Source organism: Ascaphus truei, chromosome 2 (genome assembly GCF_040206685.1).
Source record: "Ascaphus truei isolate aAscTru1 chromosome 2, aAscTru1.hap1, whole genome shotgun sequence".
NCBI lineage: Eukaryota > Metazoa > Chordata > Amphibia > Anura > Ascaphidae > Ascaphus > Ascaphus truei.
In genome coordinates this window covers 105,192,969-105,219,936 of record NC_134484.1, presented here as the reverse complement: position 1 = coordinate 105,219,936, position 26,968 = coordinate 105,192,969, and the positions used below count along the sequence as shown (strand labels likewise).

Here is a 26,968-nt window from a genome sequence, read left to right as displayed (position 1 = left end):
ATGGAGCGACCTAAAAGGCAGCAAAACATCCTCGGTTAAATCCATGGTGTTGCACAGGACAATGTGTTCTCAATTACTCCTAATCTACATAAGTACAGTCATTATATCCAGCCGCACATACACGCAGGCACTTTCACAACCGAGGGCTTCCAACATGGTCCAATAGTTACAGCAATGTAATGCCAGCATGCAAACTAGGAAATGCTCAGGCACAGCGGGAAGTTTAAGAAAAAATAATTAAACCACCCTGTTTATCATCCGCCAAGGCGGAGACTCGGTGGCTAATACATTTTTATATTACCTATGCAAAATTGCTATTCGGAACTGGAGTTGTCAACCATTGAAATCACGATACTATAGGACTATATCCGGTCATCTACATCATCAAGGGGGTTTGACAGGACATTTAAAACTGTCTGCAATGTCCAACCCCCGTTCATGACGTAGATTACCTAATATGGTCCTATAGTATTCCCCCTCATGATGTAGATACCCATAGTCGATCATTTAGGTTATCATGGGGTTGGCAATGCGTTTTAAAATGATCGAGGAGAGGAGATATGGGGGGCACGGGACATATACTGCACAAGGAGAGGAGGAATGGGGGTGATTGCACTGTAGTCCGTGTGAGCAAGCAAAGAATTAACGCTGTGAGGGCCCATTCAGAAACATGGCCCCCGCAGCATTAATCCTTTCTTTTTCCGGTGCCACAATCAGCTCAGCACCAGGACCACGGGTGCGATTGCGGCACAAAAAAACCCATTACATTTTGCTACAGCTGTACTTTGTTCTCCAAGCACTGTCCATTTATTGTCCTGTTATTTTGCCATTCCATCTAATTCTACCTTATCTTGTCTTAGATCGTTATCTTGTATTTTACATCTATGTTAAGCTCATGGAATCTCTGTAAATCAGTATTGCCGACCCGAGGAAGGGAGAGAACTCTCGGAAGCTGGTCTTATAATATCTATTGTTTTTCCAAATAGAAAAAAGGGGTCACCTAATACTGAAGTACTCATTTACTCTCACTATCGCAATTGGATTAACACAGCTATTTCTATTTAAACTCAGGAAAAAGGATAGAAACATACCTAAACAACAGGTATTATTTGGGCCAATTCATGGTGCAAATTCATGGTACATGATAACTGGCTCCATAACCTCATTTAAAGCAGGATTCCTGTCTGGACTGAACAATTATATATATATTTTTAGCTATGGAGACCTCCCCTGCAGATCCCAAGATACTTACTGGTTTAGTTGAGTGTATTTCTTCTCTTTTGGGAGTTCAAAATGGCTAACAATACTCCTGTTGGTCAATTCGAAGCGTCATTGTGGTGGAGGCGCGACGGTGAGGCTTAGTATTAGAAATCATTTAAATACCCAGGAAATAGCACCAGTAACTAAACCAATTAAGTATATTAGGAATCAGGGAGTGCCTTGAGCTAAAAACAGCCCAGTTGAGCTCCAGAGAACCCTGGGTTCAAATGCTGTGAAACAATAAATAACTACCTTTGGTGGCATTGCTACATTTGATTAGACAATATTACTTGTTGAGAAGCCTTCTCTCTCTATCATACAATAGTTGGATTTCAATGAATTGCACGTACCTGCAGAGAGAGACTCCAGTGGTGGAAGTTTGCAGTTACAGGCTTGCTGGAAAGATCATTGAATAATTGCAGAGGAATATTTCTGAATAACTTGCTTTGTGAGGCAGCTAGGGAACACAAATAATAAAACATCAATAAACCAATAAGCGATTTTAGAACGAGTTGCAACCAGGCGGGTGACAGAAAGACTATAGGTCATGTCTATTTTTGTTAATGTATTAATACACAGAAGAAGAAAAAAAGGAAGAAATAAAAACAGAAAAAGGAGTATTAGATTTTGTAAAAATGTGAAATTAATAAGTAAAAGAAACTGCTAGCCGAGTGTCGTGTTTTTTTCCTCTCTTCAGTTTATTAAATACAAGCACTAGGTAGTTTGCCAGCAGCACCAGTAATGTTAAATGTATGGTTTAACACCATTGCTGTCAGAGGGACCCACTCATCTGACTTTTAAGTGAACTTCAACATTTTGCAATGCATGTCATTAGTAACGCCCATGCAAAATCTCTCACTAAGCCTATTTATTTCTTGCTGGTTGACACGTTATTCCCTTGGCAAAAAAAACGGAGCTTAATTTATGAACACGTGAGGAAGACGGTCTTCAAGGATTTTTGAACACATTTTCCTACAGATGCTTATAACAATTGTTGACTATTGCGACATTGTAATAGCTACTGCTCCCCAGATCCACCCCACAAAATGGAAACTTTGTACAATTCCATATGCCAATTTCCCCTTCTAAGTAATCATAATAAACATAATTGCCACTAGGCACAACATTCTTTTTTATTTTTCAGTCTTCAAACTCTTCCAATAAAAGTTACCCGAATACCAACACATTCCCATCTGATCAAGTGTTTAACATCTAAGGTCATTTACCAGTAGGTGGTCCCCAATAATGTGAATCTTTTTTTGTATATAATGAAGACAATATATAAGCAGTATTAAAGTATTTTTCAGGGACAACGAGTCCCTGTCCCAAAGAACTTGCAATCTAATTTTGGTGTCTGAGGCACCTGCAGATAAAGTGATTTGCCCAAGGTCACAAGGTGAGCTGTTACAGGGGTTTCAAATTGGACTCGATTATAATACCAATGAGCTATCCCTTCAGCTCTGTCAACGACAGGACATTCAAGATTGCTGCATTTTTCTATTGTAGCAATACATACAAGTGACATTCCGCTTACAGCAACTGTCTAGCTGAGCTTCCCATGTAACCAATCTACTTATTGTAAGGCATTTATTAATGTATTTGTCATAGGAAATAAATATAAACAAATAAATATGTAAGCAAATAAGTGACAGTGAAAAGGTATAGATATACTCACCTACAGTGAAGTTCAGAGGTATTGAAATATCCTCTGTGTTGGTCATAGTCAGTACAATTTCTCCACTTGTCAGATATGTTAGCTCTTCAAACCCAAGACATGTCCCCCAGATAGGGAAATAGTTGCCTCGGTCATTAGCCTAAAAGACAAAAAAAAAAGTTGTTAAAAGACATAAAAAATAGTTTGCTATATGTTCTATAATGCTCAGTACTCTGCAAAGGCTTATTCTCAGACTCACAGTACAATCTTTGATACTGTAACTGAATGGGCTTACCAGGTGAAGTATGGTTATCGAGTAAAAGTAAAGAGAACATGCGTGTCCATACTAAGCAGCTACAATGTTAAACTAATGTGTTTTGCTTTGGGTGATTTCCTATGAGAGGATAACAAAACTACTGTTTACAGCAAAGAATGAAGAAATTAATACAGATATTTTTTATCAAATAATTAGAATGGAGATGATACTTTTCTGTTGTCAACCTGTTTGACATGATTAATAGTATCCTTAAAGTCGTGTTACACTTTTTCTGTTAGCAAATGCATTTTCAGGTTAAAGAATCTCTTAAAAGCACATTAAAATGTTTCAACTTGTACAGTGCAAAAGATTTATGTATAAAATTAAAATGAGACCATGGCAATTATGCCCAATTCCACAGTATGTGTGCCCAGAGCTTCAAATTTGTGGAAACCCTGGGGCAACATTAAAACCACCTAAAAATATGCAGTGGGAGGAGCGAGCAACAAATAGACTTTTTAATTATACTTTATTTTTTTTTACAGGTTATCACATCATTCTTCATTGTATGTATGCCTATGTGATCAGTAAGTGTAGCGCTATTAAATTCACGTTTCATGTATTCTAATGTATGTTCTGTAAAGCACTGCAGAAATGGTCAGCGCTATAGAATTACTGTACAGGCATACCCCGGTTTAAGGACACTCACTTTAAGTACACTCGCGAGTAAGGACATATCGCCGAATAGGCAAACGGCAGCTCACGCATGCGCCTGTCAGCACGTCCTGAACAGCAATACCGGCTCCCTACCTGTACCGAAGCTGTGCGCAAGCGGGGAGACTATAGAGTCTGTTACACGTGTTATTTACATCAGTTGTGCACGTATATGACGATTGCTGTACAGTACATGCATCGATAAGTGGGTAAAAGGTCGTGCTTCACTTTAAGTACATTTTCACTTTACATACATGCTCCGGTCCCATTGCGTACATTAATGCGGGGTATGCCTGTACAATACTAATCATTATTGAGCCTCTGAAATATGGACTCTACGGGAAATGTAATATATTTTGTTAGGACTGATCCCATGTTATCGCTGCATTGTAGTCACTATAGCATTCGTCTCATGGAGGTACTCGATGAGGTGTGATCTAGGTCTTGACCCTAGCAAAAGCAGTATGTATTGTATATTTGTCGTTAGGCTTTTCCAAGTCAGACTTTTGGATCTAGTGTACATTTGAAAAACTACTGAATATCTTTAGTATATAATGTTAATATACAATAAATGTATCTTAAACTATTAAAATAAAATTTATAGGTAGGCAAGATGTTAGAGGTCTAATTGCTTTTCATTTATTGCTTTTTGAGAGTTTATCAAAGGGTATGATCCGCTAACAACAAAGGATTACAACTTAATGATCTTGTCGAACTGTACAGAATACTAGTCGGACAATGGCTGCAACTATTAGAAGTGTGGGTTGTTTTTACATTTTAAAAACCCCAATACTTGGTAAGCTACAAAAGTGAATGTTTTACTTCAATTTCTGTATCATTATATATGTAGGAGGCTTGGGTTGTCATACTTATCTGGTACATTAATTCATAAAAAAAAACCTGCAACCCTCCAATTTAGAATTCAGCGTATTAGATAATCATGGAAAAATTACAATTAAAACAATAACTTGCTAATGTTTCAGTCTCAGCCTTATACCTATGATGTTTGATGCTTCAGCATAATCTATACTTATGGACACAACTCTATTTACAGTATGTTTTGGTTTGTAGACTGTCATTCTTTTTTAGTATAACGGGCAGTGGGCGTCATTATACGTTTCTATGGACTTATCTGGCACATTACATAGACCTGCGTTAAACCAATTTCTACATAAAGATGTAGCTAGTAACACTGTTCCCCCAGATAACATATTCCACTAAAATAATATTGGAAGGTTTCTATAGGATTCACTGGCAATGTTGGCGCAGAAAATTACAATATATCTAAACATATCACACCAGAGGAAACAATGTTGCCTCTACAGCTGAAATAATTTGATAGACTATACAGTTAATGCTGCATAACAAGACTAATGCAGTTGTTACATACAAGCACATAAAAAGCAACAGACTTCATAAAAATATTATTAAGATGACCAATGTACAGTATCTTTATTATAAACATGAGTCCAGTTTCATGTGCTGAAATATCTGAAGACATGTATAAATTATAGATGCAGCTCATCTATGAGAAACCCACAATATTGTATCTAGATATGAATACATTTGCAAACCTAAAAACATTTATTGAACAAATACACCGTGTTCTGAGTGTATTTTTTTCTCTCAAAAAGGCCTTTACTTTAATCAGAACTAAAAAGTAGAAGAGTAACAGTTGGAATAAATAAGAAACGTTTGTCCCATCGACTTTTCTGGTGCGTTTGAAATTTGCTCTACTGTTGCAGAGGGAAACAAAAAAACAAAAAAATATACATTTGTAGTGCAGGCTTAAGAAAAAAACATGTAACATTTTAAATATAAAACAATTACTGTACTTAGAAAAGCTATATGATATATTATTATATCCACCAGAAAATCACTACATTTCTAAGATAATTTCAAATTGAATTTGAAAAATACATGCTGCACTACCCCTCCAAATAACAATACATGTATGTATTTTGATATATTAGTTTATTGTATTTATATTACGTGTATATACATTATATATCATTATTATTCTACTGTTATGTGAATATTATTCACATCATTATGTGGATCTATGGGTGTTTAGTATTCATATTATTGTTAAATTGTTTTTGTAGCGTTTGCGCTGTTGTTGTCACTGGGTCAAAGTTTGTGAAACAATTGTAATGGTCTCGAGGAACTCCAAGCTGTATTTTCAATACAAAATGGTCTTTCTTCATGTAAAATAAATACCATTTTGTATTGAAAAAACAGCTTGGAGTGCCTGGAGATCTTTTCAATTATATTAATTTGTGACAGGCGGCTGCTTGTCTCTCTGAACAAACCCTGTAACCTTTAATTTTCTAGTATTTACTTAGAATAATATTTGGTGTGCATTATCTTAATTTTTTGATTAAATTAAAGTTTGAGAAAGCCACAGTGGAGCATATTCTGGTAGCTCCGTAGAGTGGCAAACTGCTTCTAGGCCGCGCTTATAGTCCTGGCGACAGCGACGTGATGACATCCGTCGCTGCAGCGGTTTTTAGTGTAGGAGGCAAGAGGCGGTGACAGGGGGCGTGGCCATGAGCAGTTTCTACCCATTGGCTGAACCGCTCACGTGCCCGCTGAGGTGATGTGGCGGTCGCAAAAAAATCCATTTTCATTGACTTCCAGCGATCGCGAGCAAACTTACAGCTGCAGCGGTCGTTATTCGAACACTTGACACGCTGTGTACATCGGAACACCGATGTCATGACGCGGGATGTCCTCCAACCTTACCGCCCTAAGACGCAAGTGCGGCGAGAGCAGAAAATGGCATTTTAGAGTTCTGTTTTTTAAACACCTTAAATTGACACAGAAGCACAGTACTGTACACATTGCAATTCATTCATTTCATTGCACCCAAAGAAAGAGAAGCCATGAAATTCAAACAAAGCAATTGCGATAAGCGCGGGTGCCTGGGGCGATTGGCCGCGTTCATGCCGCATGGAGTACAGCAGAGCACACAAAATCGGCGACGTGATTTGTTCGAATAACGGCCGCTACAGCTGTAAGTAAACTTGTTTTGACGCAAGTTGAAGCCAGGACTACACTGGCGACACACTTTATTCGAGCTCGGCTAGTCCCACGAATTCGGGTATACCCGGGTGTATTGAGGTTTGTGACTGTTTTCTGCCCGAGTGCATTGAGGTATTTTCTGGCAGGGATTGAAGCATTTTATTCCCGCTGGCTGCAATACTGCACAGTACATATATATATACTGCATTACAATTCATGAATTTATGCCATCTGGTAGACACGCGAAGCATTGCAGCCTATTAAATCCTAATCATTATCATTTAACATATCAGCCGCCCGTCAGCCAGGCATGAACCCAGGCTGGGAAGGCAAATGCAACGGGGCTTGTCAGAGGTGAGGAGCGGCGCATTCCAGGTATCTGCCAGGTACATACCGGGTATTTGCTCGAATAAAGTGTGTCGGTGCAGTATAAGCGCGGCCTAAAGAGCACTCTCCAATCGGCTTGGCACGCTTTGCTATTCTGTAAGTCCTTCTCGCATGTCCAATCCGTATCTAAAAGGCTTTTTTAGAAGTGTTTCACTCTGGCTCTGCCAATAAGAATCGGTTTGTCAAAAAAGCCCCCAACTCGCATTTTTTGACGACAACTGGAATTCTCATAACTCCGTCATCCAAACTCACATTTTTGTCACACCACCTCAAGGGGGGCAAGGAAATATAGTATGGGTTTGGCTGAGAGAGCAAAACCCATAAGTCAAACTGGGGTTGGCGTTAGCACCACCTCAGGTCATTCTGCTTCGGAAGCAAGTACAATCCGAGTGGATTTGCTCTGAAACCATGTAGGTTGTCACTTTTTGTAGAAGTTGTTTAGAAGAAGCAATTTGCAATAGAGAATAGGGTGTTTACTACCTTTTTATTCCGCTACTTCTCACCATGCAAAACTGCGTGGTTTGGCAGTGACAACTTCGGAGCTACGAGAATAGGCCCCAGTAACAATGTTTTCACCAGGGGAAAATAAATGAATAAACCTTACAATGATAAAGAAGTTAAATAAAAAAATTGAAAATGATACTACGAAGATCGTCATTTTCAACCGTTTAGGAAATTAAAGTTGCACAATATTTTTTCCAGGAGAAGAAAAGTGCTTGGAAACATATTAGCAAGTACTACATTAAAATGATGTTACCTTTAGAGCCAGGTTGTAAAATATCGATGCTATCCTGGCATATTCTGAGTTAATGAGGTCAACACCACCTCCCGGAAAGAGGACCCTGTAAAATGACAAATTACATTTTAAGGTTAATCTTAGAAGATACACTATTTAGGGCAGCGATACCTGTCTTAACAGTGTTTTAATTTATGTTTGATGAAGTCTAAGTAATAGATTGTACACACTTACAAGATTGCACATTGGTCAAATGAAGGTAAACAATACTTAGCAAGTTGTTTTTGAAGAACATATTTAGTACACCAAAGATTTTCAACCAGGGTTCCGCAAAACCATGGCCATCCATAAAGGGTTCCGGGGCCCGGCTGGGAGGAGAGCTGGGACCACTGTTTAAGATGAAGCGGCTCCCCAGCAGCAGTGGTGGCCTGAATTTCACTCAATCCCTCCTCCGGTTCACGCCATGTCCAACTTCCGGCAGCGGGACCTGTGCAGCACCAGAGTCATCCTCGGCCCAAGGTCAGATTGTTGGGGGGGGACATGCATGTGTGTGTATTTGAGAGGGAAGGTGATTGAGGGAGTGAGATTGAGTGAGAGAGGATGGGAGGGATAGTGAGCAAGAGACGGGGAGTTTAAGATGGAAAGGGAGATAGGGGGAGTGTAAGAGGGGAAGAGACACATCGGGAGTGGAAGAGGGAGAGAGACGGATAATGCAAGAGGTGGGAGAGCGAGAGGAAAAGACAGAGGGCGGATGTAAGACAGGGAAGAGAGAGAGGGGGTGTAGATGGTTGGAGTTCCCCAGAATTTCCCGATATAATTAACGAAAAAAATGGGTTGAAAACCACTGTAGTACACATACAAAATTGAGCTTCAGTGAGGGCAACAACCCTACATGTGAAACAGGATTGCAGGTCTTCTGAAAAGTGACACTGTCCACCAGTTGGTGAAACTGCCAAAGTAAGTATAAACTCACAGACCTTTTCCTCGGTCAGACCTGCATCAATATGTTCGGCTGATCAAAATGTACATTTGGACTATGTTTGGATCTATTTTGATAGGCCCATCTCCATCTTTGATGTAGAAAGGATATCTTACATATGCCGCTTAACTAGTCCAGCATCTTTGGGCTTAATTGAAACAGCTGAATGTGCTGGTCAGAAATATATATTTGAACCGTTTTGTGTACCCAATATCTCATATTTAGTAAATGTGTAATGGCCTGGGCATTCTTTTGTTGGCTGCATCCTCTTGCTCGGAACATAGTCAGAACATATTGGAATCCCCCTTAAATATGTTCTGGTTACTTTCACTATCAACAAGGGTTGTGGGTCTATGGTTTTCATCACCGCACAATCTTAGACCAGGTCATACTCTGATAACACCACGTTTAAACATATGCACAGAAAACAGGCTGGGTCATTGTGGCCTGACCCCAATAAAACAGAGCATGTATTTTTAAGATGAAACTTCTAACTCAAATTAACCTTTTGTGTGCTGGAGTGCTAGAATACTGAATATTAGATAGGCCGCATCATCACAGAGACATTGAAGGACAGAGTTTTAAATACAACCAATACATGCTGTTAATGACGTATGTGTGCTACATCCACTTTTTAATTAGAAAGAATACGGACAGCACAAATACAAAAACGTTATCCTTATTGTCACGGTTGACCAGACCTAATTCCCGCCGAATATACTGGGCACTGATTGAAGAGGACAAAATGATAAAATAAACTGAAGATTTATTCCCTTTCGGGCAAACAACACTGTAACACAAATAACACTTACGGTAAAATAACAGGGTGAAGTATCCAAGAATAACACTGGCAAGCAATTCTCCCTAGCTGGATTAGAGTCATGAACCACCAACTACGAACAGCGAACACTCTACCACTCTGGGTTTGGGGCAACCTGCCTCTTTATAGGGTTTGAATTCCCATCATAAACAGGCAAGGAACTCTTGGAGAAAGCAGGAGTGCCCCCCCCTTCCCCTTCCTGGCAACACCAAGTCTAGGGCTGAATGGCTGGGCATTGTCTAACCCATAGGAGGGGTTGATGGCAAATACTTAATGTTATCTGGCCCATCCTCAATGCACATTTATCTGTAGGAACCTCACCTGATTAAATCAGAGGCCCCTCCATACAAATGTACTCACATGCAAATCCCATTACAAGTCTGCCATCTGAGAAATTAGTACATACAGTCACATAATCCCCCGAACACTTTGCAGGGCTGACTCCCAAATTACATCACAGTGCTTACCCATAGATCACAAAACACTTTACCTAATTTGCCTGCTTAACTAGACTTGGGAATTGAATTCACAGGGAATAAAAGTGCTTTGGAATACACATACATAGTACATTACACATTAAGCCTTTCTCTCCCCACACGAATTAGGGGTAACTAGCGGGTATAACCCCTTTATTACAGGCCAGGTTACCCATGATCGTCACACGTATATTTTGCAAAAGACATACCCATTGATAGAATTGAAAATCTTGACATATTCTTGTTCAGAAAGATGTAATCTGAAAAAAATATATAATGCAAGGGTTACAAAAAGCTATGTAAAAAAGTATTGATACTGCACAAATTAGTTTCCGATCCTTGAATTTGAACATTGCTTGTGTTGGCAACAGTTGTATTGATATAAATCACGTAATGTTTGATCTTAATAATTTTTTTAACTGGCCTTTCCAATGTTTGCTGATTTGTGTATAATATAAAAACAACCGCGCCCATGTTTATAACATTGCTAAAAGTAATTTTGTCATAGTCCCCACGTTACTGTCTCTCTCTCTTGCTCGCTCACTTGCCCCCACACATCTCTATTGTTTGCCCCTTTCTGTTTTCTACCCACGTGTCTATCTCTCTCTCGAGCTGTTAGCCCAGACTATTCATGAAGTCCTGCCTGCCAAAAAAAAACACCAGTTTACCATCACTACTAATTGGCCACTTCCTCTCTGGCTATAAAAACCTGTTTTTCTGGCTTGTACAGTACTAAATTTCCCCTTTTGCTACAGTCCGTCCACTGCACTATACATGGTTTACATCTATAGCTTTTGGCACCTGACCTAAACTCAGAACAGTATAATTGGAATAGAACACACCAGGTGTTCCCTGACTCCAAATGAATACAAGAGAGTAAATGATGCTTAAAAATGCTATTGTGTATTATAGAGAAAAAAACATGTGACAACAATATGTACACACAATACTATTGTGTATCGTTGAGCAAAGAACATGTGACAACAATATGCAAAAGCAAGTTACAAGTAATAATTAGATACAGGAAGGGGAGAAGGGGTAGTGAGAAGGGGGAATGTGATATCACTAATTAAGTGAGGGTCGGGTAAAGAAACCTCTAAAGAGGAAGGATATTGGTGTAGGAAGAAACGGGGGGCAACATTTTTGGGGTTATGTACCCCTTTCTACAGGCTCATTCCCATAGCCTCCACAAAAGTGGGACTACAGTACTTCCCGACTCCCTCACAACTTAATCCTCCTTATTTTAAGAGAAGAAAATAATTAAATTGTTTATGAAAAATGTAAAATGGAAACAGTATTACATACACTGGACTATGTCATCTAGCATGTATGCTACCTAATGCAATGAACACCTGACACACCCTTATAAACATTGGACCTGAAGACAAAAAACACACAAGTGTATAATCCACAATTGATTGATATGGTGTATGCAAACAGTCTCTGCAGGTAGTTCTATGGTATTTGCAGCATTCACTTAGAGCAAGTCTTCATGACTCAACAGGCCATAGATTAGATCAGTTAAACTTGAATAAAGTCCCGAGTATGTATAGACAAACAAAAACCTGTGATAGAGTAACATGCTGTCCTGCTCCAGCTCAACGATACACAATAGTATTGTGTGTACATATTGTTGTCACATGTTTTTTGCTCTATAATACACAATAGCATTTTTAAGCATCATTTACTCTCTTGTATTCATTTGGAGTGCAGGGAACACCTGGTGTGTTCTATAGTGTATTTAGGAGAGATTCGGGGTCTCTTCAGTGTTCCCGTGCACCCACAGCGTACTTGCATCAGGATCACAACCATACGTACGGTAGTGCGGTTTATACAACATACTTTCTGTATGTATCATTCGAATGTGTCCCAGTATTATTCCTGTTGCCCAGATAGTTTTATCTAGCAGTCCCGTACAAGTTCTCACTGTCGCATCCTAATCCAGTTCTGCCCAATTTGCTCTATTCCAGTTCTTCCTGTCTCAATCTTTCTATCAGCCCCAACCTATTGCTTGTTCTGATCACAGGGACCCCCTGCTTTCTGTACAACACCCCAGAAATACTTGCAACACTCTCTTCTTCATTTACTCTGCATACCTAGCACATTTTAACCAAAAGGAAATTCTTTTGGATTGTGAGTCCACAAAAATATATTGAAGATTCCAATCATAAGAAATCTACTGTACCTTATAGGAACTACTCTTGCTCCAGCAGATTCAATGGTCTTCACGTAAGAGGCAGCAAGGTACGATTTGCCAAAGACTTGTAAGTTTTCAAAATGTGTCTCTTGTGCCAATATGCCTGAATTGGCAACAGAAAAATCAACATGAAAAAAGAGGGTTAATTGCCTTCAGGAGATGATCATATTTATCTATAGCTATAAAAGGTGGGTGGATAATTTGTTCATAAATAGAAAATAAATATCAATGTCAAAGTATAAAACAGTAGTATTTGCCGTTTATCATTATTCATATGTACCAGTACCAGATCACTTTTTTTTGTAGTGGTTGATATTAATATGACATACGTCATTAATCCTTCTTCTGGATTTCTGGGGTCCTGGTGCATGATTTTGCTTTTCTTAGACTCAACCCTTTTGCGTACCGAATGGGTCACAGCACAAGAGTGCCACCACCCCTACGGCACTTCGCGATCATGTGACCCGCCCCCTCATCGGTGAGTGATCAAGTGAATGCGGCATCACTGATGACATAACGGAAGAAGAGTCCTCTTCCGTTCCCTAGCCAGATCATGTTAAGTGCTCCTCAGAACATGATAGCATATGATGTAGCTACTACATCACGGGGTCCCTGGAGTGGAATGGGACCTTTCCTCCACCGTTCAACCACCAAGGACAGTTGGTTGCCGGCCGTTTGGCCTCCAAGGTAAGCGATTACAGTTACCATTAGAGGTAAAACTATAGGGGTTTCAGGGTAAGAGATTAAGCTTCTTAGGGTGATTGCGAAGGTTAGGGTAATGGGTTAAAGTTAAGATTTTTAGGGTAAGGGAAATGATTAAGGGGTTAGGGTTTTTAGGACAAAGATTAGCGTTACATTAGGTTGTTAAGGTTAGAAGTTTTTAGGGTAAGGTTAGGGGTTATGGTATACATTACCCTGGTGGTGAAACGGCCAGCGGCTAAATGTCCCAGCGGCAAAAGGTTCTAAATCGCCCCTGGAGTGCCAGACTGCAGTCCCAATGGGCAACCCAGGGGTTAAACTGACTAATAACAGATGTCACATATTTAACAGTCTTAAAATTAATTAATAAAGGAATGTTGCAAAACTGCTATGGCAGTGGCCTTTGAGAATAAGGAGTACGACATGCATGGATAACATTTAACATATTAGACCGTTAGTGAAGTACCCCGCTACAGCTGAATAAGGTAAGTGTGTGTGGGATAAGGTGCTAATGGGTAACGTAGTAGGTAAATATAGAAAGAGCAAGAACCCACTAAAAGCACTCAATATCCCCTAAATGTGCAGTGATAAGTATATTAAAAATAATCTTTAATGCTTTTCTGATTAAAATAATGGGTGTTAAAATACATCAATTGACACACATATATATAAACCCTACTGATGAGTATATAAGATACTCCGGGTTGGTAAAATTAGGGAAACGTTTGAGGTTTATTGGATCAACACGTTCCCAGGGATCTGATATGCGGTATTCCCTTAGGGTGGTATTGTGGTATACACTGGTGTAGGGGGAAAGCTAGCTGATAGCCTGTCCTGTTTGTCAGACAGGTATATAGGTAATAACGTGAGAAGGTGTACTTGTACTCACAATAGTGGTATGCAGATAGATAAATTGGCGCAGTATATCCGGTATATCCTCACTGTATGTGGGGTAATGAGTCCTTAATCACCTAACAACAGCTAAATTGCTCCTTAGGTATAAGAGCTAGCTGAAATACACAGAGGGAAAATACAACGGTGTATAGATTCCTATCGACAGTGTGGTTTGTGTATGCCTGTGCGCATATTCATGAATGCGCTTCCACTGTCTTAGAATACTATTGTCACCGAGACCTCTGTATAGTGTGGTTCACCTATCTTTTAGGTCACAGATAGGAGCGAGGTGAGTGTATATTGAGGTATAGCAAGGTGAATATTCTGCCAATGTGCAGAGATGTATACACAGATTGCTGCTAGCTGATTGAACAGTTAGAGAATTAGCCCAATAATGGCTGGGTCAGTCCCATAGACTGCATAGATACTCACATTAGTTACCTAGATGGGAGCTGTAAACTCCATACATACAGAGAGCTCCTGTCACTAATTGACATCTGCACTGGAGCTAATCTACTCCTAGAAACGGTGTGGCTGTTGGTATGCCTATGCACATATTTATGAATGTGCTGCCACCGTTAGGAGTCTATGATTGCTGATGTCACAGTGTTAAGATATTAAGTCAGATAGCTCCCCCCTTACCAGTACTTCCTGAGTCACCACCTAGACTCCTGCCCACTTGGAAGGGAACAGCACGCGAGCCGTCTGGCAGCTGTATGCTGTGATACTTGAAATGCAGCCACGTGAATGCTGACGGCGCGCGTGCACGTGACGGGTGCCGACGCGCGCGTTTCGCGATTGGAAACGCTTTCTCAAGGCTTAGTTAGTGTGAGCCTAAGCCTTGAGAAAGCGTTTCCAATCGCAAAACGCGCGCGTCGGCACCCGTCACGTGCACGCGCGCCGTCAGCATTCACGTGGCAGCATTTCAAGTATCACAGCATACAGCTGCCAGACGACTCGCGTGCTGTTCCCTTCCAAGTGGGCAGGAGTCTAGGTGGTGACTCAGGAAGTACTGGTAAGGGGGGAGCTATCTGACTTAATATCTTAACACTGTGACATCAGCAATCATAGACTCCTAACGGTGGCAGCACATTCATAAATATGTGCATAGGCATACCAACAGCCACACCGTTTCTAGGAGTAGATTAGCTCCAGTGCAGATGTCAAATAGTGACAGGAGCTCTCTGTATGTATGGAGTTTACAGCTCCCATCTAGGTAACTAATGTGAGTATCTATGCAGTCTATGGGACTGACCCAGCCATTATTGGGCTAATTCTCTAACTGTTCAATCAGCTAGCAGCAATCTGTGTATACATCTCTGCACATTGGCAGAATATTCACCTTGCTATACCTCAATATACACTCACCTCGCTCCTATCTGTGACCTAAAAGATAGGTGAACCACACTATACAGAGGTCTCGGTGACAATAGTATTCTAAGACAGTGGAAGCGCATTCATGAATATGCGCACAGGCATACACAAACCACACTGTCGATAGGAATCTATACACCGTTGTATTTTCCCTCTGTGTATTTCAGCTAGCTCTTGTACCTAATGAGCAATTTAGCTGTTGTTAGGTGATTAAGGACTCATTACCCCACATACAGTGAGGATATACCGGATATACTGCGCCGATTTATCTATCTGCATACCACTATTGTGAGTACAAGTACACCTTCTCACGTTATTACCTATATACCTGTCTGACAAACAGGACAGGCTATCAGCTAGCTTTCCCCCTACACCAGTGTATACCACAATACCACCCTAAGGGAATACTGCATATCAGATCCCTGGGAACGTGTTGATCCAATAAACCTCAAACGTTTCCCTAATTTTACCAACCCGGAGTATCTTATATACTCATCAGTAGGGTTTATATATATGTGTGTCAATTGATGTATTTTAACACCCATTATTTTAATCAGTAAAGCATTAAAGATTATTTTTAATATACTTATCACTGCACATTTAGGGGATATTGAGTGCTTTTAGTGGGTTCTTGCTCTTTCTATATTTACCTAACATTTAACATATGATATATTTACACACTAAAGTCAATGACTACATAACCACTTCTCAGGTTAACTTAGCCTAACAAGAACATCGCTACTTACGCCAGGGCTTATAATTCATGGAAAAACAAACATGTACCTAGTGAATTATTACACAATTAGTGAAGCTGATTTATGTTTATAACCAGAGTGTATTTTACACTGTACACAGATTTTTCCAGTAATAAGGAATAGGTAAATATTCATTAATTAAGACCATGCAAAGATTTGGGGAAACGTTTTCTATATGGAGTTAATAAACACACACACACACACACACACACACACACACACACACACACACACACACACACACACACACACTTCAATGAAATGAATAACTTCCACAGAAATAATGCTGCAAAATTAGTCTTATAATAACGTTTCTTACAGGATGGTTGAGCTAGGTTTCAAAGAGTTGAAAAAGCCCCGAGTGGGTGAAACGCGTAAGAGTTGCGGGGGGTGCCATCCCTTCTCTCTTTTTTAACTTCCATGCTACAATAAAGTTTTTTTCTAGCACAGTCCAGCCTTTGCCAATTTGTTGCGCGGCCGTGCCCGCTGTATTTTTTCCTTCCCCGGTGAGGATACCTTGTTTAGTATATAAGAAGGAAGGTGACGCAAATCCTCCACTATTCAATATGTTGCAAATACAGAAATTAGTCAAGAGTACATCTACAATAGGTTTCCACTGAGCTCAAAGATCCGGGCCCATTCGCTTGGGACGATGATTTTTACTTTGATCAGTACTTGCAAGGACAAACAAAAATGGCTGCTGGGTCACCCAATCAGAAACGACATAATCATACCAGGATGTCACAGCTTTCTATTGGCTTCCGGAATTATGCTGACCCCAGTGACCATATTGTTTCTTCCCAGACAAAAATACTTGTAAGGGAATTTTAAGATAAAATATCTCAGGAATCTAGGAAACCAAATAGTGTCACTATTGAACTCTAGGGAACCCTTTCTTTTAAATAAAGGGTGTACAAAATATATACATGTTAAAAAAAAACAAGTAACATGGATTGCTACTTTAAGCATCAATAGATCTTAAGACTCGTATATTATTAATGATACAAGAGAATTTCAAGCTTGAAGGACTATTAAAGTGCCTTCTTTAGGAATGTGTTTCAACAGAAGCTGGAACATTCAGTTCCAATGTTATATAAGGAAAAACAATAAATAAAATATTTTTTTCTACAGGTCGACGTTTCATCTTGACAAAAGGTCCCAATGGGGACCGAAACGTCGATCACTGTGTAAATAAGCTCCACTTATTGAAGAAGTCCAAGTGTGCTGGATCTATTTTGCTTTTATGCTATACATTTACCTTCACATATGTGACACCTGGGCAAAGTGCATTATAGGAGTATCTTACTTTCACTGACCTTTTAATATTTATATATCCATATCATGCTAGAGACATGAATGTAAAGTTATGTGAACAAATACAGCAACCAAGTGGTTAACTTTCATTTAAAAAATACATATTTCTCTGTCTCCTGTGAGGGTAACCTGGTGTCGACATGGTGTCTGCATTAATGGGCCAATAAAACAATACAAATAAATATGTTTATAAGTGACGTGACTGGTGACAGTGTATCGTTCCAAAGTACGGGGAAACGGTTTCAGGTGAGGAGAATCCTGCTTGTGCAGCCACACAACATAGACAAACAAATTCTTCAAAGCTCACGTCTCCTCTAAGGCCAGGTCCCCACAGGCTACTGCAGCGCTCGCTATGGCGGACGCTGCGGGGACAAGAACCGCCCCTCAATGGGGCCGGGCCCGCTGCGCGGTGCGTTTTTCAGACTCACATTAAAATTGTGATGAGACCTAGCGACGGAGCGCTAGGCAACGCCCCGGCGTTTCAGCCAATGAGGTCGAACCTGCTGGGTGACGTCATGGCCGCGCCCCGTCACTCCCCTCCTCCCTGTCTTTCCCTGCAGACCGGGGAATTCGGCTGCACGCGCCGCCAGCCTCGCAGGCGCGCGTGCAGCGCAGGCAGCGGGGCCACTGCCTAAGACAGAGATACAAAGTAGAGCTCTATTCACAAGTCCATAATTAAGTTCTCCAATTAATGTGATAGCCAAGAACAGTGGAAAGATAACATTTCAAGTCCAGTATGGACCTTTCATCAGGTCACATTAAATGGAGAATTGCATTATGAGCTTGTTTGTAGAGCTCTAATTCTTATCTCTGTCCCAGAGGAGACGGGTACTTTGAAGAATTTGTTTGGTGACAGTGTACAGACATACCAGAGATTTTAGCTGATCTGGCCAAGGTATTTTCAAATGGGGCAGCATAAAAATTCCTGGGTCCGCTCTCACTAGGAGGTGAGAAGAGGGTCACTGTATCAAGATAATGAAAATCTGGTGCAATTCACAGGTAGGGTTGCCAGGTGGCTTGTCCAAAAATACTGGACAAAATGGTGAAAGGTGCGACGCGCGCAAATCGTTGGTGGGGAAGAATGTTATTTATAAATGACCTGACTGTTACGTTTTTTTTTCTCTCTAAATTTCACTCCAAGTATTCACCAATTTGCACCCCTTTATATTCTATTTCATTAAAAAAAAATCTGGGGAGGAGTCTTGTGAGGGAGCGACCTTCTGAGGATTGTTTTAGGAAATAGAATATGAATTAGTGCAAATTGATACATGCTTGGAGTGAAATTTAGAACACATTACATAATGTCAGATCATTTATAAATAACTGACCTGCAGTCGTACAGGCCCCAGACTCCTGCCACCTCCTGCGGATTGGCTGCTGCTGCTGTGTAATGCAGCCAATCAGGATGGAGGTAGCTGCCCAGCACCCTAGCAGCAGCAGCCCTGCTCTATCCCTTCTCAGGGGATCTCCTGCGATTGGTTACTAAGTCCTGAGGCATAATACCGGCAGACACATACATGTCCGGTATTATCTCTCATTTTTTACCGGACAGAGTAACCAAATACCGGGCTGTCCGGTTCAATACTGGTCACGTGGCAACCTTATTCACAGGGATAAAGTGGGCTGCTAGGGCAGCCAGAGCCTGGGGGCAGCATGTGAGGTCCCGTGGGCCACAAGCAGCCTCCTGGGCACTAGCTGTTCATCAATGTTTTACAGTCTAACATGATTCCATCCTCTACATGCTTTTAATTAGAAAATATTCCATTACATGGCTCACATCTTTGGGTCATCGAACCTTGATATTGATCTTGATCTTTCTTGTGTTTCAAACACTTTAGAAACATACAAATTGATCAGCACAACATGAACTAGCAGATTATGTTCCTTCATTCTTTAAAAAAAAAAAAAAATTTAAGAGCAAAAAACCAAGAACCACTTTCTGTCAAACAAACTGAACATCGCCATTGATTTACTTCAATAAATGCAATCACACATAATGATGAACACAATGTGCTTCTTTAGTTCATGTGAAAATCAAGAATGTTTTTCAACAAAGATGGTGAATAGATGGCAGGTGCATGTCAATCAAGTGTTTTCAATACGCCAGGCTAGCCCTCACCCTGCCATGTGATGAATACGGAGATAGTAGAGACCTGTGAGCACTCAGGCCATGGGCACGTCACACAAAGGGTTAGAGCAGGGGTAACCAACTCCAGTCCTCAAGGGCCACCAAAAGGTCAGGTTCTTAGGATATCCCTGCTTCAGCACAGGTGGCTCCCTCAGTGGCTCAGTCAAAGACTGAAGCAGGGATATCCTGCAAACTACACATGTTGGGAGCTATTGAGGACTGGAGTTGGCTACCCTTGAAGTAGAAGAAATGAACCTCCTGCTATTTAAAAAGCATAACTAATGTGGAAAAAAAAAAAAAGTATATAAAATATAGTGTCTGATTTTTGCAAAGGAGGCTTCATCCACTGAGGTGCCTCAAACATTTCACATTTTGGAGTCCCGAAGGAGGAATTGAAATTCTCAGCAGGTATACTGTAAATATCTGTCACTTTACTTTTGGCTTGGGAAAGGGCTTATGTTTTTTCCCCGCTGCATTATATTTATCCACCCGGTGGTGATATAAACAGACGTCTTTCACAATGTGTGTGTGAGAAGACCGTCACCCTAATGTACTGGTGTATGTTGATTCTGTTCAGTGAAGGTTTTGGGGAGACTTTGGCATTTACTGTACATATTTCAGTGGTTTAATACATTGTTTTTGCTTTTCATTCTGTTTGTCAGTCTTTGCACATACATTTCTATTCCAAGCTTTAAAAGCCTAGTTTCCAAACTAACTAAAAGTCACCAATAATGATTCAGGTCATTCTCTATTCAAAGTTTAACCGATTATGCCAACATTGTTAACAGACCAGCAAACTGGAATATACAATCCAGACTGAATCATTAAAACAGTCAGTGAATTCAAGGGCTCTGTGATGTCATCTCACAGCTCAAATTACAGTGCCACCAACATTAGTACATACCTCCACCTCTGACAAACAAATGACACGTTACAAACCGATGACACCTTTTTTCCAACAAGGAAAATGTACTGGGAGTAATATTATTTTTGCATCTGTTTATTTCCTTAAACCAACAGGGGAAATGTTTTGCCAGCTCACGGTAAAAACTCTAGAAAAATAAATGGGATTTGGAGAAAGACAAGGAAGTACAGTTTAGGGATAGGAAAATGGAAACCAGGTAAGAAGAGAGAGAAATGAAATGGTTAAGAGAGGAGGGAGTGAAAGAAGGGGTGCTGGTGGGGTAAGCATAAAACAAGATGGTCTTGTTCCCCACTGGGAATAAATAAGCAAACACCCTGGGAAGGAGTTCCCTAATATAAAAGAAAAACAAATGTCTAAATGACTGGATTTACAACAATATTAATATTATGAATTGCCACTGAAATTGCTGATCCATCTCCATGAATCATCTTTTTGTCCGATCATGCTTATTATTGACCCAGGAGGGAGATTTAATATCATCAGACTGGATAAAGCTCTCTCTGATTTTATCTGACAGGTTCAATCCCAGGTAGCAGAGATTTTCAAAAGAAAATTCAACCACTCAGAAAGATCTAATACAGCAATTTTCTCCCAACGGGGCTCAAAACACTTCACAACTGCAATATAGTGCAGCGGTGCGCAAAGTGGGGTGCGCTAGGTTTGTTTGGGGGGGCACGGGCGGTTCTTCCCTGAGGCATTTAAATTAAATGCCGCGGGATTGTGTGAGGCCTCTGCAACTCACTTACCGGGATTTTTCTGCAGAGCTGGTAAGACGCGATGCTATGGCAACACGGCGTCAAATTACGCCGCGGTGTCATGCGGAGTGACGTCACACGTCCGTCTCCATGGCAACGGGGTCATGTGACATCACTCGACCCCGCAGCATCATTTTACGCCACCAAACAAGATGAGGGGGGCTCAAAAGCAAGGGGGAGCAGGCAGGGGGGCGCAACTGAAAAAGTTTGCGCTCCCCTGATATAGTGCACAGCAAGCAGCATTGTACATAGGATTTTTACAGACACAGTCCCTGCCCTGTTTGCAATCTGTTTTTGGTGCCTGAGGCACAGGGAGATCAAATTAGCTGCCCACGGTCACAAGGAACTGACACCGGGATATAATACGACGTGTATCCAACCTAACATCGAATCTCACCTCTTATCTGGAATCCACCTATCAATGTAACAATTCATCTTTTGTCCATTTAATGTTTTAAGTAAACCTCTTTACCTTGCCCAGGAATATTTAGGTCCCATTTAAATGACTAGGGCTTAAATCTTTCCAAGCCTAGGTAAGCAGAGGACCTTGCTGACTATTTTTTTGCTGTTAAGCTTACTTAAATAAATATTTTCTAATTGGACATTAGCCTCCAGCCCTATTTATATGCAGTGATCAGACCACACCTATCTTCTCTCCAAGCATAGGTAAGACTGCTTGACAGCATATTTAAAAGGAATCAGCATATGAGGTCACATACTATTGTACCAAGTCTCTCTCCTTCAAATAACTTCATTCCTCTGTACTACTTTCTACCAGTAAAACAGAGATGAAATATGAAAGCAGGAAATGCAATGCATTATATTATGGCCTACTTTATGAATCATAAAATACATACTTATGAAACATTTAACTATAAGGGGCATTGTACAATTATATGTAGCGTATGGCAGAAACCAGACTTTTCTCAATTTAGATCTAGCAGGGAATACAACCTTATATCCACTTTTCTCGTTTGATTTTTTTTTTTTTATCAAACTGGTTTATGTCGAGTTCTTGTGTTTCTGTGGGTTTGTTTGTTTTCTCTGATATAGATGTTTCTACTCCAGATGTTTCTCTTATTACGTATGAGCTATGCTTTGCAGACCTTGTATACATAATATTGCACATGCAGATTCCAACAGGACTAGCCACCCCCATCTCCAGCTGCCTGGCAGAGGTGCTGTCACAGATGTGTTTGCATCTGAACTGCACATAACATCAGACACAACTCAAACATTTTCGTATGCGTTGCAGATACTGCAGATGTGAATAACCTATGCCCCCTACCTTTAGACGAACATCAGAACAGCTCGTCGCCAAACAAACCCTAATCCTTTTACACCTGCTGGAAAATACCTACAAGCTCCTCTTGCCGTGAATTGACGTTCAGGACATTTTCAACAACAAACAGCAGGTACGATTCCCTCACCCGGCACCTCTCCATCACCTTCCTCTCCCCCAGTGTCTCTTACCAATGATGGGTCTCTCGTTAAGGGGCTGGATGGTGCTGCCATACAGAGATGAACCCCATGCCCTATGGCAGAGCAACAAGGAGCCCAGCACCAGCAACCCAGCGGAGACCATGGTGGCAAAGTTCCTGATGTTATCCCTCTCCTTCCTGCACCGAGCTCATCAGTTCTGCCTCCTGGGAGAGGGGGAGGGATGAAGGTTGTGGGCGATGGCTTCAGTCTGCCTGACACAGAATCACCTCCTCCCAATGCTGCGGCTGCTTCCCCTCCTCTGACTACAGAGCTCACATCCAAAAAGACCGCATTGCATCAGCAAGGCCGGCAGGGGAAGAGAGGGAGCATGGGAAATGTAGTCCTGTTGACAGTCACAGGGCTGGGGAAAGGGTGCAGAGCTAATTAGTCAAGTCGCAATGAGACATCAGACACGTTAATCAGTGCAGGGAGAGCCGTTATGAAAAGGCCCATGTTGTATTTCTGCTGACAGAAAAAGAGTATGTTTGGTTGTAAAACAAAACGTTTTTTTAAATTTTTTATTTTAATTTAAAAAAAACATTAAAATACAAGTGGAGGTTAGTGAATATTAAAAGTAGTGGTACTCAAAAACATACTGGTCAATTCGGCCTATAAATGAGGGAGACTGTAATAATTTGCTAAAAATCAGAACGTTTCTACTTTTTGCATAGGAAGAGTTCTCTCCACACAAGTTAATAGAAGATGAATGTTTCCTACATTTTCATACCCTCTGACCAGTGGTCAAAGTGGCTGAAATACAGGAGTGGTACTGTCAGATTTAAAGAAAAAAATCTGAATTTATTTCACATTGTTATGTATACAAAACTTGGGCTCAGAATGCAGAAATGAAGGCGTAATAAAATACTGTAAACCAATTAAACTTAATTATATATTTATTTATGGCAACATTTATATAGCGCCCTTATCCAGGGTGTTGTCAGGTTTGCCACCACTCCGGGTTTGACCCGGAGACCTCAGTTTTTGGCCATGTATCTCCTGGCTACCAGCTAACCTTGTAAATCTCTGGGTGGCAGTGGCGTACGGCATCTGCCCGCATTGTCCTGCATCTCCACCTGCAACTACCGTGAACATGGGCTTTGTGTTGCCATGTAACGGGACGCTATGTTACGTAACATCACATAGCCATGACGTGTCTACACGTGATGCATTGTCGCCATACGGAGTTATTTGACGCAGCCATGTTGACGGGAGTTGCTGACGGAGATGCAGGAGGATGTCCAGAGGATGCCGAGAGATGCCGCTGGAAAGCTATAAAAAAAAATAACATTTTCTCCGGGTTAGCCTTCAGTAGAAGGTGGCAACCCTAGGTGCTGTACATTAGTAAAACAAAGGTCTGGATACATATAGATTATATTATAGATTAATTGTTAAGATGTCAATGTAGTGGGTAGGGGTGGGAACATTATGGTCGTGTTATGGGTTAGGTGCATTTAGAACTTGCTTGGTGGGCAGGGACAGGTCTCTGTATTTAGTCTTGACAGTGGCATGGTGATGGGTCTGAAAGTGGGGACAGTAGAGGCAATTGGATCGGTGGGGTGGGTGACTTTAAAGGGTTTTGGAGAGACTTTAGGAAGGGGTGAGGGTAGGGGAGATTATGAGTGTTGTTGAGTGGGGTGAGGGATGGTATAGGAGGTTAATGGGGGATCATGGAATGTGATAGAGAAGAGATGAGTTTTGAGTTGACTTCTGAAGATAGTTAGAGAAGGGGCAGAATGGATGTGGTGAGGGAGCTTGTTCCAGTGGAGAGGGGTGAGTATGGCAAATTATTGGAGTCGAGAGGAGGCACAGTAGGCTGGGGGGGAGGGAGGGTTGTGGCAGTCAGCGAAGAGGACGGGAAGGGGTGTAGTGAGAGATGAGTGCTGAAAGGTAAGGAGGGGCAAGACCATGGTGAGATTTGTAGACAAGAGTGAGGAATTTGAAGAGGGAATGTTGTTGGATGGGTAGCCAGTGAAGTTGGGAGACGAGAGGGCTGGCATGGGCAGTGAGGGGGAGATTGAGAAGTGTACAGACTGCAGCATTTTGGATTTGTTGAGCAGTATATATATTGTATAGGTGGTAGCGACAAGTGGTGGTGATGTGTTGGGTGAAGAGGAGGGAGGGGTCAAAGGTGACTCCAAGGTTTCGAGCAGAAGGGGAGGGGGAGATGGTTATATAGTTACGTAGTAGATGAGGTTGAAAAAAGACGTACGTCCATCAAGTTCAACCTATGCTAAATTTAGACAACAGATACTTTATCCTATATTTATACTTACTTATTGATCCAGAGGAAGGCAAACAAAAAACCCCATTGTTATATCATCAAATGATATCTCATATCTCATGGTGAGAGGTAAAGAAGATGGTGGGGATTGGGGTGGAAGGAAGGGAGGAGGAAGCAGGAAAGTAGAGCACTCCAGTCTTAGCTGAATTTGTAGAAAGTGGGAGTACATCAGGTGGAAATGCAGGCAGTGATACGGGTGGAAAGTTTGGGTGAGAATAGTGGCAAGGAGAAATAGATTTGGGTGTCGTCTGAAAAAAAATGGATATTGAATCCATAGAAGGAGATGAGGTCAAAGAGGGGGGCAGTGTAGAGGGAAAAGGAGAGGACCAAGGACAGAGCATTGGGGCACGCCCACTTGGAGGCTGGTGGGTAGAGAGGATGAGTGGTTGAAGGTGACAGGTTAGGAGCGGTGGGAGCGTTAGGATGAGAGCCATGAGAGGGAGGTTTCTGTGATGCCAAGGTTGGTGAGGGTGGAGATAAGAGTGAGGTGATCAACTGTGTCAATGGCTGAAGAGAGGTTGAGGAGGAGAATAGAGGATAGTTTGGAGTGGTGAGCTTGGGAGAGAAAGTAGTGGATGGTGAGGAGGGCAGTTTCAGTAGAGTGTGAGGGATGGAAGACAGACTAAACAATGGGAATGAGGGAATGGGTGTGGATGAAGGTGGAGATTTGGTTGTGAACGATGCACTCAAAGCGTTTGGAGAAGTATGGAAGGAGTGACATATGGTGAAAGTTGGAGGGGAGGGCAGGGTAGAGAGATTTTTTTTGAAGAAAGGGATGACTACCGCAGTTTTGAAGGAGTTTGGAATTAAGAATAATAACTTTATTTATATAGCGCTTTTTCAAATCACTTCACAGTTACAAAAAGCGAAAAAGAAAACATAAGGAAAGATATTGTACAGGATGGGATGGTTAAATTAAATGCTGGACAGGTTGTGGTTCATTAATTAAATGCTTGGGTAGACAGGTAGATCTTGGGCCTGTTTTTCTAGATTTCCAGAGAGAGATTTCCAGATTGGGTGGATGAGGTGATAAGGGTATTATAGTATATTTGTTTGTTTGTTTTGTTTTTTGCAATTTGTGAGTGGAGGTGTATTGGTGTAGGAGCAATTGGAAGGCGGCAAGTGAGGCTGAGGAACGGAAACATTTCCATGATCTCATGGATGTGTGAAGGGAAAGACAGAGTGTTTTGAGTTGGCAGGTGAGCCAGGGCTGAGGTGGCTTTGTGGTAGAACGCACAGGATGGAATGGTGCGATTGAATCGAGGGAGGATAATGCGGCGTTGAGGGTGGATAGGGCAGAGTTCAGTGGGAGAGAGGAAAATGATGTGAGTGGGAAGAGGAGGCATGAAGTGGAGGAGGTAAGAGAGGATGGATCAATGGATTTGAGGTTTCTGTACAGGATGGGATTGGGTGGGGGTGAGGAGGGAGGAGGAGCAGGGATTGTGATGCAAAGGATGGTGGAGACGAGGTGATCAGCAGGTGGGATAAGGAGTGTGTAGGGGGACTCTTGCAATGGAGATAAGGTCGAGGGTGTCTCCGTATATGCGGGTGGGGGGTAGGTTCAGTGAGAGAGAGTCCAAAGGAGGGTGAAGGCCGAGACATTGGTCGGATTTTCAAGGTGAAGGTTAAAGTCACCAAGGATGACAAGGGGGTTGGTAGAGAGGGTGAGTGAAGAGACGAAGTAGCCAAGCTCATTGAAAAATAGTGTGGGTGAGCACGGGGGATGATAAATTATGATTTGATTGTGATAGGTAGGGGGAAAGAGAAAGAGCTGTCATGGAATTCAAAGGAAGAACAGGGGAGAGAGGGAAAGGAGGGGGAATTGGGGGAAGGTGTACAGTATGATGAGACAAAAAGG

At 41.4% G+C, this 26,968-nt stretch overlaps 1 protein-coding gene across 1 annotated transcript in view; it reads right to left on the bottom strand.

Moving 5' to 3' along the window:
* Positions 1–23,112, bottom strand: part of GGH (gamma-glutamyl hydrolase) — a 34,630-nt gene extending 11,518 nt beyond the window's left edge. Inside the window, exons 1-6 of the mRNA XM_075584033.1 lie at positions 22,821–23,112; positions 12,492–12,606; positions 10,516–10,566; positions 8,053–8,137; positions 2,936–3,074; positions 1,611–1,717 (exon numbers count right to left, since the gene is read on the bottom strand). Coding sequence (XP_075440148.1) covers positions 1,611–1,717; positions 2,936–3,074; positions 8,053–8,137; positions 10,516–10,566; positions 12,492–12,606; positions 22,821–22,932 — 609 coding nt within the window. The 5' untranslated portion in view covers positions 22,933–23,112. The remainder of the gene's footprint in view (positions 1–1,610; positions 1,718–2,935; positions 3,075–8,052; positions 8,138–10,515; positions 10,567–12,491; positions 12,607–22,820) is intronic.
* Between the last annotated feature and the right edge of the window lie 3,856 nt (positions 23,113–26,968).